The 14,937-nt window shown below is 36.6% G+C and overlaps 1 protein-coding gene and 1 long non-coding RNA gene across 2 annotated transcripts in view; one reads left to right on the top strand and one right to left on the bottom strand.

The window, feature by feature from the left end:
• The window catches only part of LOC129036871 (uncharacterized), a 103,131-nt gene extending 94,193 nt beyond the window's left edge, over positions 1-8,938 (bottom strand). Inside the window, exons 1-2 of the long non-coding RNA XR_008502673.1 lie at positions 8,834-8,938; positions 7,748-7,820 (exon numbers count right to left, since the gene is read on the bottom strand). This is a non-coding gene — a long non-coding RNA (uncharacterized LOC129036871). The remainder of the gene's footprint in view (positions 1-7,747; positions 7,821-8,833) is intronic.
• Positions 8,939-8,978: 40 nt separating this feature from the next.
• FAM174A (family with sequence similarity 174 member A) overlaps positions 8,979-14,937 on the top strand; it is a 49,440-nt gene continuing 43,481 nt past the window's right edge. The window contains exon 1 of the mRNA XM_054488513.2: positions 8,979-9,638. Within this exon, the coding sequence (XP_054344488.1) occupies positions 9,205-9,638 (434 nt within the window). The 5' untranslated portion in view covers positions 8,979-9,204. The remainder of the gene's footprint in view (positions 9,639-14,937) is intronic.

The raw sequence follows: 14,937 nt of genomic DNA on the forward strand, positions 1-14,937 counted from the left end.
CTCAAGAAAGAGATTTGATTTACAGTACAATACTGTTAACTATAGTCACCCCACTGTGCAACAGAACACCAGAACTTATTCTTTCTAGTTGTAATTTTGAATATCTCTGCATAGCTAGAAGAGAGAAATTTGAATGTTCCCACCACACACACAAAAATAAATGTTTGAGGTGATTAATAAGCTAATTACCCTGATTTGATCATTACACAATGTATACATGTATCAACACATCACATTGTACCCTATAAATATGTATAATTTTCAATTAATTTTTTTAAAAAGAGCTTTGAAAAATTTACAGAATATGTAAATAACTGTGAATACAATTTTTTATTATGTCTTATTAGATACATGTAAGAAAATATCACTCAATTACAGAAAATATGTTAAGGGAAGTAGAAACTGGGAATTCCAGTGTTAATATCCACATTGTTCCTATGTTTTGTTTAAAAATATCTCTGTTAAACATGAATCACTAGAGGATACAAATAAATACACCAATCCTAGAAACATACACTAAACATAACTACTTATTCTCTCACAGAAGAAAGATGAAAAGCAAACTCTGTAATTTAAAGGCTTCCTGATTAATCTGAAGCCAAGACAAACATATGGGATGGGAGAAAACAAAAGGCAAGTATTCAAGAATGATGCTGATCACAAGACACTATGTTAAAAATTATTTTACTTGTCACTAGGGAAAAAGTAATCTCCATTCTAAGAATGTATTATTCTAAGCTTTTTGATAAACATTTTTAAAATATGTTGTGTGTTTGATGTGATTCATTAATTCATTTATTCATACTTTCAATTGATCAAATCTGTGTTGAGCACTACATGAATATCCCCAGTAACCTCTAAGAGTATGGTAGCTGCTTCACACCTATACTCTCATAGTCATAAGGCAGTCTGCCCCACTTTCTGGCCACATCAGAAAAGCTCTAAGTTGACACCTGAAAATGTGATATGTGGGGTGTGTGTGTGTGCCTGTATGCCATAGAATACCACTCAGTCATTAAAAAAAGAACAAAATAATGTATTTTGCATCAAAGATGGTACTAGAGGTCATTATCCTTAGGGCAATCACTCAGATACAGAAAGGGAATAATTGCATGTTCTCACTTACAAGTGGAAGCTAAACAATGGGTATACACGGACATACAGTGTGGAATAATAGACATTGAAGACAACGAAAGGTGGAAGAGGAAGGGTGGTGATGATTGAAATACTACCTATTGGGTATAATGAAATACTACCTATTGGGTATAATGTACACTAGTACACTACTCGGGTGATGGGTAAACTAAAAGCCCAAACTTCACCTCTACACAATACATCTATAGAACACAACTGTACTTGTACCCCTTAATCTATGAAAATTAAAAATTAAAAATATTTTTTAAAAGATCAAAAATGTGAAATTCACAGTTTGTTTATAATAGTGGGATTTCTGAAGGAAATATATTTGAATATCTAGGGTCAGAGAATAAAAGTAATTCAATATAAAATAATATTCAGAAAATGATTTAAATGTGCTTATACATTCATTGGGAATGTCAAATATATGATTATATTATTATTTCATTAGCAGAATACAAGAAATATGAACTTATGATCATCAAAAGGTAAGTTTATTTTGGTCAATTTCCAAAAATCTCTTGAGGTCTGGGCTTAACTGTGTCTTTGGAAAGATTTCTGTCTTGATAAAACAGAAGGAATCATTCACTACTACTCTTTTTGCTGTTGTTTTTCTTGTTGTTTGAATGTTCCTTTAATTTCTTTATCTTTTTTTTCTTTAACTTTCAAGTTCAGGGGTACATGTGGAGGAGTGCAGATTTGTTAGAGGTAAACGTATGCCATGGTGGTTTGCTGCACAAATCATCCCATCACCTAGGTATTAAGCCCAGCATCCATTAGCTATTCTTCCTGATGCTCTTCCTCTCCACAACACCGCCCCTCCCACAGGCCCCAGTGTGTGTTATTCCCCCGATGTGTCCATGTGTTCTCATCAGTCAGCTCCCACTTATGAGAACATGTGGTGTTTCCTTTTCTGTCCCTGCATTAGTTTGCTAAGGATGATGTCTTCCAGCTCCATCTGTGTCCCTGCAAAGGACATGATATGTTTTCTTGTTATGGCTGTATACTATTCCATGGTATATATGTACCATATTTTCTTTATCCAGTCTATCATTGGTGGGCATTTAGGATGATTCCATTTCTTTGCTATTGTGAATAGTCCTGCAATGAACACACACATGCATGTATCCTTACAACAAGAATGATTTATATTCCTTTGAGTATATACCCAGTAACGGGAATGCTGAGTCAAATGATATTTCTGCCTGTAGGTCTCTGAGGAATCATAATACTGTCTTCCACAATGGTTGAACTAATTTACACTCCCACAAACAGTGTAAAAGTATTCCTTTTATACTGTTCCTTTTACACAGAAATAAAATACCCTTTATTTCTTTCTCTTGCCTGATTGCCCTGTCCAGAACTTCCAATACTCTGCAACCTCCTCAGCATCTGTTTTTTTTGACTTTTTAGTAACAGCCATTTTTACTGGCATGAGTTGGTATCTCATTGTGGTTTTGATTTGCATTTCTCTGATGATCAGTGATGTTGAGCTTTTTTTATATGACTGTTGGCCATAGGTATGTCTTATGAGAGTCTGTTTACGTCCTTTGTCCACTTTTTAATGGGGTTATTTTTTCTTGTAAACTTAAGTTCGTTGCAGACTCTGTGTATTAGACCTTTGTCAGATGGACAGATTGCAAAAATTTTCTCCCATTCTGTAGGTTGTCTGTTCACTCTGATGATAGTTTCTTTTGCTGTGCAGAAGCTGTTTAGCTTAATTAGATCTCATTTCTCAATTTTTGCTTTGGTTGCAATTGCTTTTGGCATTTTCATCATGAAATGTTTGCCCATGCCTTTGTCCTTACTGGTACTGCCTAGATTTTCTTCTCAGGTTTGCATAGTATTGTTTTACATTTAAGTCTTTAATCAATCTTGAGTTAATTTTTGTATATGGTGTAAGGAAGGGGTCCAGTTTCGATTTTCTGCATATGGCTAGCCAGTTCTCCCAGCACCATTTATTAAATAGGAAATTTTTTCCCCATTGCTTGTTTTTGTCAGGTTTGCCAAAGATCAAATGGTTATAGGTGTGTGACCTTATTTCTGAGTTCTCTATTCTGTTCCATTGCTCTATGCATCTGTTTTTATACCAGTACCACTCTGATTTGGTTACTGTAGCCTTGTAGTATAGTTTGAAGTTGGGCAGTGTGATGCATCCACCTTTGTTCTTTTTGCTTAGGATTGTTTTGGCTATTCAGGTTCCTTTTCATACCATATGAATTTTAAAACAGTTTTTTTTAAATTCTGTGAAGAATGTCAGTGGTAGTTTAATAGAATTAGCATTGAATCTATAAATTACTTTCAGCAGTATGGCCATTTTTGCAATATTGATTCTTCCTATCCATAAGCATGGAATATTTTTCCATTTGTTTGTGTCCTCCCTGATTTGAGCAGTGGTTTTGTTTCTCCTTGAAGAAGTCCTTCCCTTCCCTTGTTAGCTGTATTCCTAGGTATTTTACTCTTTTTGTGGCAATTGTGAATGGAGTTCACTCCTGATTTGGCTCTCTGCTTGACTGTTGTTAATGTATACAAATGCTAACAATTTTTGCATTGATTTTGTATCCTGAGACTTTTCTGAAGTTGCTTATCAGTGTAAGAAGCTTTGTTGCTGAGACTATAGAGCTTTCTAGATACAGAATCATGTGATCTTCAAACAAAGATAATTTGACTTCCTCTCTTCCTATTTGAATACCTTTCTTTCTTTCTCTTGCCTAATTGCCCTGGCCAGAACTTCCAATACTCTGTTAAATAGGAGTGGTGACAGAGGGCATCCTTGCCTTTTGCTGGCTTTCAAGGGGAATGCTTCCAGCTTTTATCCATTCAGTATGATATTGGCTGTGAGTTTGTTATAAATGGCTATTATTATTTCAAGGCATCTTCCTTCAATATCTAGTTTATTGAGAGTTTTTAACATAATGGGATGTTGAATTTTATTAAAGGCCTTTCTGCATCTATTGAGATAATCATGTGGTTTTTGCTTTTAGTTCTATTTATGTGATTAATTGCATTTATTGATTTGCATATGTTGAACCAACCTTGCATTCCAGAGGTGAAGCCAACTGGATCGTGGTGGATAAGCTTTTTGCTGTGCAGTATTGGTCTATTTTGGGATTCAAGTTCTTCCTGGTTCAGTCTTGGGAGGGTGTATGTGTCTAGAAATTTATCCATTTCTTTGAGATTTTCTAGTTTATGTGCATAGACGTGTTTATAGTATTCTCTGATGGTTGTATTTCTGTGGGGTCAGTAGTAATACCCCCCTTATCATTTCTGGTTGTGTTTTTTTGATACTTCTCTCTTTTCTTCTTTATTAGTCTAGCTAGCAGTCTATTTTATTACTTTCTTCAGAAAACTAGTTCCTGGATTCATTGGTTTGTTTAAGAGCATTTTGTGTCTCTATCTTCTTCAGTTCAGCTCTGATCTTGGTCATTTCTTGTCTTCTGCTAGCTTTGGGATTTGTTTGCTCTTGGCTCCCTAGTGCTTTTAGTTGAGATGTTAGGTTGTTAACGTGAGATCTTTCTAGCTTTCTGATGTGTTCATTTAGCGCTATGAAGTTCCCTCTTAACACTGCTTTAGCTGAGTCGCAGAGATTCTGGTATGTTTTCTCTTTGTTCTCTTTAGTTTCAAATAACTTCTTGATTGTAGCTTTAATTTCACTATTTCCCCAAGAGTCATTCAGGAGCAGTTTGTTTAATTTCCATGTAGTTGTGTGGTTTTGAGCAAATTTCTTAATCTTCAGTTCTAACTTGAATGCACTGTGGTCTAATAGACTGTTACGATTTAAGTTCCTTTGCATTTGCTGAGAAGTATTTTACTTCTGATTATTTGATCAATTTTAGAGTAAGTGTCATGTGGCAATGAGAAGAATGTTATGTTCTGTTGTTTTGGGATGGAGAGTTCTGTAGATATCTATCAGGTCCACTTGATTCAGAGCTGAGTTCAGGTCCTTAATATCTTTGTTAATTTTACATCTTGATGATCTGTCTAATATTGTCAATGGGGTGTTAAATTCTCCCACTACTATTGTGTGGGATTCTAAGTCTCTATGTAGGTCTCTAAGAACTTGCTTTGTAAATCTAGGTCCTCCTGTATTGGGTGCATGTATATTTAGCATAGTTAGCTCTTCCTGTTAAATTAAACTCTTTACCATTATGTAATGCCCTCCTTTGTCTTTTCTGATATACTCTGTTTTAGCACTGTGCTAAATTCTGAGTATTGAGTAGTAAATAAATGAGACTGACCCTTGCTTCATAGAACTTAGGTTCAAGTGGTAAAAATAATCACACTAATTTTGGAATCTTAAGTGTGTGTTATAAATGAAACATACAAGATCTATACTACAAATTTTGTAAACTGCTGTTTTAAGTAGAGTGGACAGGATAGTCTGTCTCTTAGCTGCTTTCAAGGAGCAGGGTAAGGCAGTTGCTTCTGGCTGGCAGAACTGCAAGGATTAGGCACCTTAATGTTGAGTTTCAGTGTAAAGAAGCCCATTTGTGGTACACCCTAGTGTCAGCTTCCAAATGGCATTTATCAGTAATAAAATGCCCTTTTGATTTCCCATCTTCCTTACTCAGAACTTCATTCCACATTATAAATGGAATAGAGTTAGTATTTAATGCCTCTCCCAAAAAATAGAATAGAGTTAGTATTTAATGCCACCTCCCAAAAAAGTCAACATTCAACTTGTCAAAAGAAAAAAAAAGGAAAGACAAACAAGAAAATGTGCATTATCTTTCCTTCCTTCCAAAATCTGATTTTGTCGTTTTCTTCATCTTGATTAATGGCATTATTATTCTCCCAGATGTGCAGGCATAAAACGTTGGTATCATTCGTTACCCCATATTCCCATCTGCAGCAGTCCTTGGCAGTAACTGGGACATGCAAAGAGCTAAATGATTCTGAAATCTTAGAATCAAACTAATGTTTCCAAATGATTAGGGAAAGCTATGTTCTAATGTTTCTCAAAATGCAGCTCTCAATCACCCAAAACAGAATAAGAAAGGGAATTTGTTAAAATTGGAGATTCTAGATCACTATTTTAGAAATTCTGGACAGAATTTTTGGAAGTGGAGACATGGACTATATAGGCATTTTTAACAAGCTCTCAGAGTGATTTTCATGTACACCGAAATTTAAGAATCTCTTTCCTTTCCCTTACTACCTGCATCCAGATATTGTCATATCCTGTCCATTTCCCTAACTTTTTTCCCATTAATCCAATCCTATAGGCCTCTATAGCCCTAGGACTATATAGTAACCTGCTTGGTGCCCAGCACTTTCTACCTTCACTTATACTGGCTATATTACTGCCAGGATAAACTTTTTAAGTGCAGATCTCTCTTGATATAGCAACCAACCAACTAAACAACAACAACAAAAACAAAATCAGATTTTTCAGAGATACTCAATTCTCAACAAAAGTGATCTTAAGCAGGCAACATACCTGGAAGTTACCGTGCTCTTTTTAGAATACCATATTGTTTGTAAAACATCATTATATAATGACATCTTGAAATGTGTCATAGGAATGAACAAAAATTTTCCTAGGAGAAGATACTGTGTTTTGTTTGTGCAATAGAAAGTTACAATTTTGAGCACAAATATCTATGTAAAATACAATCTTTCAAACTAAGTAAAATTGGTTGTTTATGAATTTTTCTCTTAATTTTAATATACTTGTTCATTTACTTGTTATCAATTGGCCTGCAAACAAGTTGTACCAAGCACAGGATATTTAAAAAAAAAAAAAAAAAAAACATAAATAAGGGAAAAAAAATCTCAGAATGAGAAATTTGTATCAGGTTAAATTCATCTGCATACTGGGAAAAGACCAACATAATTCTAGTTTATTAAGGAATGCAGTAACACAGCTGACAGAACAACTATGTTTCATGGAAATATACTTAAATACTATTGGGCTGCTGAATAAAATCTGAACTCTTCATTCTTGTATTGAATAATGATTGTGAATACTAGTTGAGTACCTAGTATGTACCAGATATTATGCTATCAAACATTAAATGAAAAATACCCCATAATTTTTCTTATTTTACAATGGGAGAAACTGAGACACAGAGTAATTGATTTGACCAAAATTCACATGATTATAAACAACAGAGCTGGATATTGAACTCTGGCAGTCTAGTAGCAGAGATAGATTATTAACTGCCACATTATTATATTCTCCTAATTAATACCATGATTTGATTCTAGCTTCTTAATCAACTATTGCTAGAATAATGTGGCATAACCAATAACCATAGAAATATCAGTGGCATACAGCAAATAAGGATTTATTTTTCACGTCTTTGGTCAAGCTGCGGTTGACTAACTTAAGCTAACCTTGGCTGCATTTGGTGCCAGGCTATAGGTTTAGCTATAGTTTACGCCAGATATCCCACAGTCTACTAGGATCAGAGGGCTATCTGGGTCATATTCTTTTCAAGGTTAGGGCCAGAACTTACTGTGCAGAGAGGGCAGGCAAGTGGAAGGGGGGAAAGGAATAATGAGAGATGTAGGTGTGTATATGCGTGTGTGTGTGTGTTTCTGGCTCTCTCTCTGTATATATCTATCTGTATCTGTCTCTGTTTTAGCAATGAAAACAATAACTTACTCAAAAGACCCACGTATACCCTTGACAGGCATCTCATTGGTGAGAGGTACATCATGCGGCCACTTCTAGTTATCTGCACAAATTGAAGTTCCATATTACTGAAGTCAAACAGGCAAGGAAGACATTATTGAAGACTACTGCTGTTGGGAAAGGGGATAAAACTCTCCTAATCTCAACTCCTCTAAAAGAAAAAAAGGAGTGGAGAGTTATTAAGAGCTATTTTGGAAGATCACCGGCCACCAGAGTTTGCTGATTGACTTTACCCAAAGGAAAAGTAAATTTTCTCCTCCATGACAGGAGGTGGTTTTACAACTTGAAGAGAGAAGCCTACAACAGTTAGGCTCCTATCCTCTCAAACAAAATAAGAGATGGCCCACTATCTTCCTTGCTGATTACATTTCAAAGGCATGATGGCTTTCCATACCCTTGAGATAGTTTTCAATTACAAAACTGGCCAGAAGCTTTAAAAAATATTTACATCTGAAAAGGGAAGAGAAATAACTTACAATGGTAAAGTTTTCTAAAGTAATTTTTTTAAATATACTTTAAGTTCTAGGGTACATGTGCACAACGTGCAGGTTTGTTACATATGTATACATGTGCCATGTTGCTGTGCTGCACCCATTAACTCGTCATTTACATTAGGTATATCTCCTAATGTTATCCCTCCTCCCTTCCCCCCACTCCACGACAGGCCCCGGTGTGTGATGTTCCCCGTCCTGTGTCCAAGTGTTCTCATTGTTCAATTCCTACCTATGAGTGAGAACATGCGGTGTTTGGTTTTCTGTCCTTCTGATAGTTTGCTCAGAATGATGGTTTCCAGCTTCATCCATGTCCCTACGAAGGACATGAACTCATTACAAGCAAATGCTTTTTAGAAAGGGAGGTCAGGGACCCACAGGCAGGGAAAAAGCCTGCTTAAAGCTTGTAATCAAGTTAAGGAAAACTAAGCCCTTCTGGCTTACAGATTAAATGTGTTATTGCAGTTTGACACAAATGAATTCAGATTATGAGTTTCCAATCTCTCAGGGTTCCTGCATGAGAGAGTTGCTGTACATTTTACACAATCTCTTTTTGTCTACTTACTTTCTTAATACGCATCCTTGACCGCTCCTCACTAACAGTGAAAAGAGCAAAGCTTCCAGAACGCTCACGTCCTCGCTTTTTACACAAGTGCGCGTGCGCACTGGGCGCTAGGCCTCTGACGTCACCAAGTGCATCCCGCCGCTACAAGTTAGCAACCGAAGGCGTCCTTAGCAGCAGTGGCCGCTGAGATGTACGAACTTCCGGTTCTCCAGGCAGCTGCCACTGCTGTAGCCTCCGCCACCTGCCACGACCGGGCCTCTCCCTGGCGTTTGGTCACCTCTGCTGCATTCTCCACCGCGCCTATGGTCCCTCTTGGAGCCAGCGTGGCGGGCCCGGCGGCTCCCGGGTGGTGAGAGAGCGGTCCGGGAACGATGAAGGCCTTGCAGTGCTGCTGCTGTCTCAGCCACCTCTTGGCTTCCGTCCTCCTCCTGCTGTTGCTGCCTGAACTAAGCGGGCCCCTGGCAGTCCTGCTGCAGGCAGCCGAGGCCGCGCCAGGTCCTGGGCCTCCTGACCCTAGACCACGGACATTGCCGCCGCTGCCACCGGGCCCTACCCTTGCCCAGCAGCCGGGCCGTGGTCTGGCTGAAGCTGCGGGGCCGCGGGGCTCCGAGAGAGGCAATGGCAGCAGCCCTGTGGCCGGGCTTGAGGCGGACGATCACGGAGGGAAGGCCGGGGAAGGCTCGGTGGGTGGCGGCCTTGCTGTGAGCCCCAACCCTGGCGACAAGCCCATGACCCAGCGGGCCCTAACCGTGTTGATGGTGGTGAGCGGCGCGGTGCTGGTGTACTTCGTGGTCAGGACGGTCAGGTGAGGCAAAGCCTCGGTGGGGCACCCCCGTGGGCCTGAGATACGCAGGCCGGTGATCTCCAGCAAGGCTGACTTCTGTGACCCTTTCCCCTTTCCCCAGCATTAGGGACTCCTGCTTAAGAATATGACATTGACTTTCTTAAAGGCCTGTTACCTTTGGGGCAATTTAAACGTATAACTGATTGCTGCCTTTTGTTTATAAATTAGTGCCCTACCTCCAAATCTCTTCATCTGACCTACAACCCACGTCAGCCTCAAAGGGCACCCTTTCTCTGAAGTGAGGATAATCTTTATTCCCTAGAATTTTGACTACTCTATCTTGTAATACTTCTACCTTTCTAGTCTACATTTTTGTATACCTAACTGGTCAAAATTTTGCCAATCAGAATGCAAACTCTTTAAAGACAGGATATCTATTTATTAGGTTTGTGAGTCTTACAAATTATTTGTACAATGCTGCCACTTAATAGGAAATCAATATATATTTGAGTGGATTAATAGTAATATAGAGGTGGCTTATGGATATTTTATTTTTATAAAATTCAGGAGAAGAAAAGTTCTTCCTTACTATCAGTGTTTCCTAGTATTGCCCTTTAATCTGCCACCTAAGTGGCAGAGAATCACCTTCCTGAAGAGTTGACATACGGAGCCAAGACCTCACCATTAGGAGAAGCCAGCAAAGAGATAAGGTGAGGGAAAGCTGTCTAGCAGTTTATTTCATTATAAAATAAGTGTAGAGGGTAGGTTTGCAGCTTATGTTTGTTTATTGTTTTCAAAATTCACGTTTTTCCCATAAATACCCTCTGTATTGTAATTTAACGTATTTCTTTAAACTGATTATTTAAAGCAAAAGTTTCCTTTTAAACAAGTTATTATCATGAATGGAAAACCAACATCACTTGGCTAGTTAAAAAATAGTGTAAGCCAGTGGTTCTTGACATGGGGGCCAGGGAACCACACAGGTGGGAGTTTCACTTAGACCTCTTCAGGGCATCTACAGTATTGAAACTATTTTCAAAATAATACATTCTGTTACAGGCTTATAGGGTACAAGTAGTTCATTGGTATTGTTTCAGATTCCACATTGCAAGTAATCTTTAAGAAACTGCTTGTCAAGTTTTGGTGTAGTAGTATCATAAAGGAATAACCACCCATATATAAAAAGGCTATTAAAATATTTCTTTCCATTCCAAGTTTATATCTGTGTGAAGATGGAATTACTTTGTATGCTTCAACCAAACAACACATTGCAAAGGATTTAATGCAGAAGTGAAGATAAAAATCTATCCATTTCCTATTTTTTGTTTCTATTTTTTATCTACTCCTATCACCTCAAGCCAGATATTAAAGAGAATTGGAAATAAGAATCTAAATGTCATTCTTTTTACGTTTTCAAATATTTATATTTGAAAATATAGTTGTTTTTCATAAAAGTTATGTTAACCTGTAATGTGTTTACTATTATTTTAAATCAGTTGATAAGTATAGGTTTTCTCAAGTTTAATTAATACGGTAAAGTTGATATGTGTAATTCACATAAATATAAGTTATTTTGGGTTCCTGAACAATTTTAAGAATATAAAGAAATCCAAAACAACAGTTGTAAGCAATATTTGAGAACCACAGCAGTAAGAAATATTATTTGAGCTAGATATTGTTGGTTCACAAAGGCTAGCAAATCTGCACTCACACTCTAAGTGTTAAAAGCATATTACCACCAAACTGAGACTTTCTTCTTAATATGAAGAAAGATTAAAAGAATATTGAAACAAATTATTTTCCTCACTATATAACTGTTTTTTACTGCTGTCTGTATATAGTTCCTATAAAAATGCATGGCCCCTTGAATGTTGTATCTCTTATACATAAAAATGATAGGTATAATGATAATTTGGGGGGAATATTCATTTCTTTTTCTTTTGCTTCCACCTTTTTAATAATTTTAAATACACATATTTATTACCATTGATTTTCTGTCATTAATGTTGTAAAACTTGGACAGATACAGTCCTTCCAATATGATCCTATTGGATGACTCGGTAACATGATGTGTGTTAATAGCCAAATTCTGAACTATGGCTAATAAAAAGTGCATTATTTAACCAGCATCTAACATATTCATGCAGTCCAAGTCCTACATTTAGTTGGCTGTCTGGCATCCAAAGCTTGAATTATGCTAACAATGTCTGGGCAGTGTTCTGAACTCATACTTTTTGCTTCCAGATTATGATTTTCTTCATTATCTTGGTGAATGCTCATTTTGGCTCCCATTTTCAAACTGTGTGTGACAGTGCACTGAAATTAGTTATTTGTGCCAAGGGAGAAGAATGGGCCAAAATCATTATTTTCTTAACTGATTTGAGGTGATGCAGAAAATATTTTACTTGTAAAATTTTATTACATTGAACTACATGAGACTTTCAAATAGTTTTGTTTTCATCTAATTCATTTATAATGAATATGTAGGTAATAATAACTTCCTTTTTGAGTCTGGAAACATTCCAAAGAACAGTCAGATTCTCACTGTAGAAATACAAAGCATATATATATGTATATGTGTGTGTGTATATATATATATATATATATATATATATATATACACGTATGCATGTAGGGACAAAGTAGATTGCCTAAAATGAACACTTAATCTCTATGAGAAGAGACTTGTCTATCTTATTCTCCCTTATATCCTCAGTGCTAAACATCATGTGCAATATATGATGGGCACTGAATAAGCAGTTGCCTAATGGATGAGCACTCTTCATGTATTATATTGCTGAACAGGTAGGTGGTAAGGATTTGGAAATTTAAGGATCATTGCTGTTTACTGACAGAACAAAGAAATGTGAAGATCTCAATTAATACGTTTATTTCCTTCCTCTCAGTAGGACATTCTCTCCACAGTAAAATGTGTAAGGCCAAGGAGCAGGGGTGGGGGGAAATCAATCTAGATGGTTGTTAGTTTTAGCACGTATAGTAATTATATAAAGCAATTTTTGTCATAACTGAATAATGATTCTTGCCTTAAAAGCAGGGAATTATTTCCTTTTTCATGCCATGTCATTGTTGGTTTTTCATTTTTTATTCAATTTGATATGTTGGAAGGAAATCAATGCTTAAAAGTTTAACCCTCTACTTAAAAAAAAAAAATTTCTATGCTCTTTAGCAAGTCTCCTCCAATTTCAAGAAAATATGGTGCTCATGCTCATATGGTGGAGATGAGCATGAAATTTATTATGATAGCCTTTATTTAAGCAGTCAATATTTATTCAACTGACCAGTACTGGGCACTGGGGATACAGTTTTGAGCAAAACAAACATTTCTGCTTCTATAACACTTACATACTAGAGGAGCAGAGGGGCATTAACCAAATAATCACATAGATAAGTACATAAAGTATGAAAAGGCATCAAAATGCAGATCCTATTAATACATAGTATATAGGAAATACAGAATAGTAATTTAATTTGAATGCTTACCCAACCTTATACGCTAAGACACAACGTTAGGTTTTTTCAAAGAACCATACTTTGTAACTGAAAGATTATTTTTGAGCTTTTACTTTTCATCCTAATAGCTGATAGTTAATTGATAATTTGTGTGTCAGATATAATGCCACATACTTTATGTGCATTATGAAATTCTTGCAAAAACCTTCAAAGTAGGTAATATCATTCTTACTGAGGAAATTTAGGCTAAGCAAGGTTAAATAACTTGCCCAAGGGTGCACATATAGGACCTGCCCAAACCCAGCTCTGCTGGAACTTACCTAACATGTTCGACCATCATGCTGCTTCCTGTGATCATTTAAAGTAACCAATTTAAAGCGATGTTGCACATAAAGATGGCTAGCTTATTTATGGAGAAAAATAAAGTGGATAGTATATGCCCAGGGCCTTTCTGTTTAAAACACATGATTTTGTTGGATTTTAAACCTCCAAATTTTACCTTTTTGAAAAGTGAGTTAACATTTATTGATCATCATATTTGTGCCAAAGTGAAATAATTTTGTTTCCTACCTCAACTCCCTGCATTCCTTCCTTCATCCAAAGATTTTCCTGATTTGCTACACATAGTCAGGGAATGGTAATATTTTAAAGAAACGTCTGTTAATATGGTCACACATATTTCCACCTTAGTGAAGCAAGTCACTAATGATTTATGCATGTGAGTTTCATCACCATTTCTCTTTTGTCTGGTTACTTAAGAATATGAGTTGTTTTCTTTTTCTGCTAGAAGTCTTGTGGTTCCAGCCCTATTTACAAAATTATAAAACATCCATAGACATCACTTAATTTAAGCAAAACCAGGAGTACTTTTGACTATTTAACCATTTATGTATTTAGTGACTGTCACTAATTCAGTAAATACTATTTACCACCTATTCCATGCCATTACTAAGCTCTGTGATGAGGGTTAGTAGTGCATAAGGAAAGTCCCTGCCTTCATGGAACTTTCATTATAATTGTTTATATCTCCTTGGAAAGTGGAGTTTTCCTAACATATGTAAATTGTCCTGGTTTGCCATTATTTATTTAGCTAGTCAGTGTATGTCAAATGTTTTATATATAAAGAGACCCAGAAACTTGGAAATGTATTTAACAAGTACGAGTTCTGAAGTAATGAATATTTTTTTGCAAAGGTGAAACTTCCCTTCACAAAATGTTTACTCATACACCTAAAATATTTTAAAGTGTCAAGTTAGTTTGCTATGTGGTCAAGTGCCAAAATACCAAGATGATGACATAACTGATATGTCAGGGATCATAATCCCTGATATGATTATCATATCATAAGTGAAGTGATAATAGAATGCTCTGTTTTTAAGTGATATTTGTTATGTGTGCAGTTCTGGGAGGTAAAAGTGGAGATGTACTAGTTTGTTGGGGGCGTTGAGGCCAGAGCAATGCTTGCTCATGTAATGCCACATATAGACATTGATATCTATACGGGGTAAATGTATGAGACTACCTGCTCTGATACTGTCCACCTTAGACACTGCCTAGTGATCTCAAGAGCTGAGGAGATCTTTGCTTCACCACATCAATAGTCATTTGCTTGTATGACACCCTGGCTCAGGAGATTTGTAGGACAATGCTGAATGTGGACTATGTAAAGAAGTAGCTTGACAAGTTATCATATGGGCCACCTTTAAGCCCACACAAATCTATTTCTGATAAATTCGAATGACTGTTATATCTCTCAAACTTCTGAATATTAGGGCTTCAAAGATAATAAAGACATCATATTTGTGTTCAAGGAGCTTATCTAGTGAAGGAGTACCACTGCTTTTTGTGG

This window comes from Pongo pygmaeus, chromosome 4 (genome assembly GCF_028885625.2).
Source record: "Pongo pygmaeus isolate AG05252 chromosome 4, NHGRI_mPonPyg2-v2.0_pri, whole genome shotgun sequence".
NCBI classification, from domain to species: domain Eukaryota; kingdom Metazoa; phylum Chordata; class Mammalia; order Primates; family Hominidae; genus Pongo; species Pongo pygmaeus.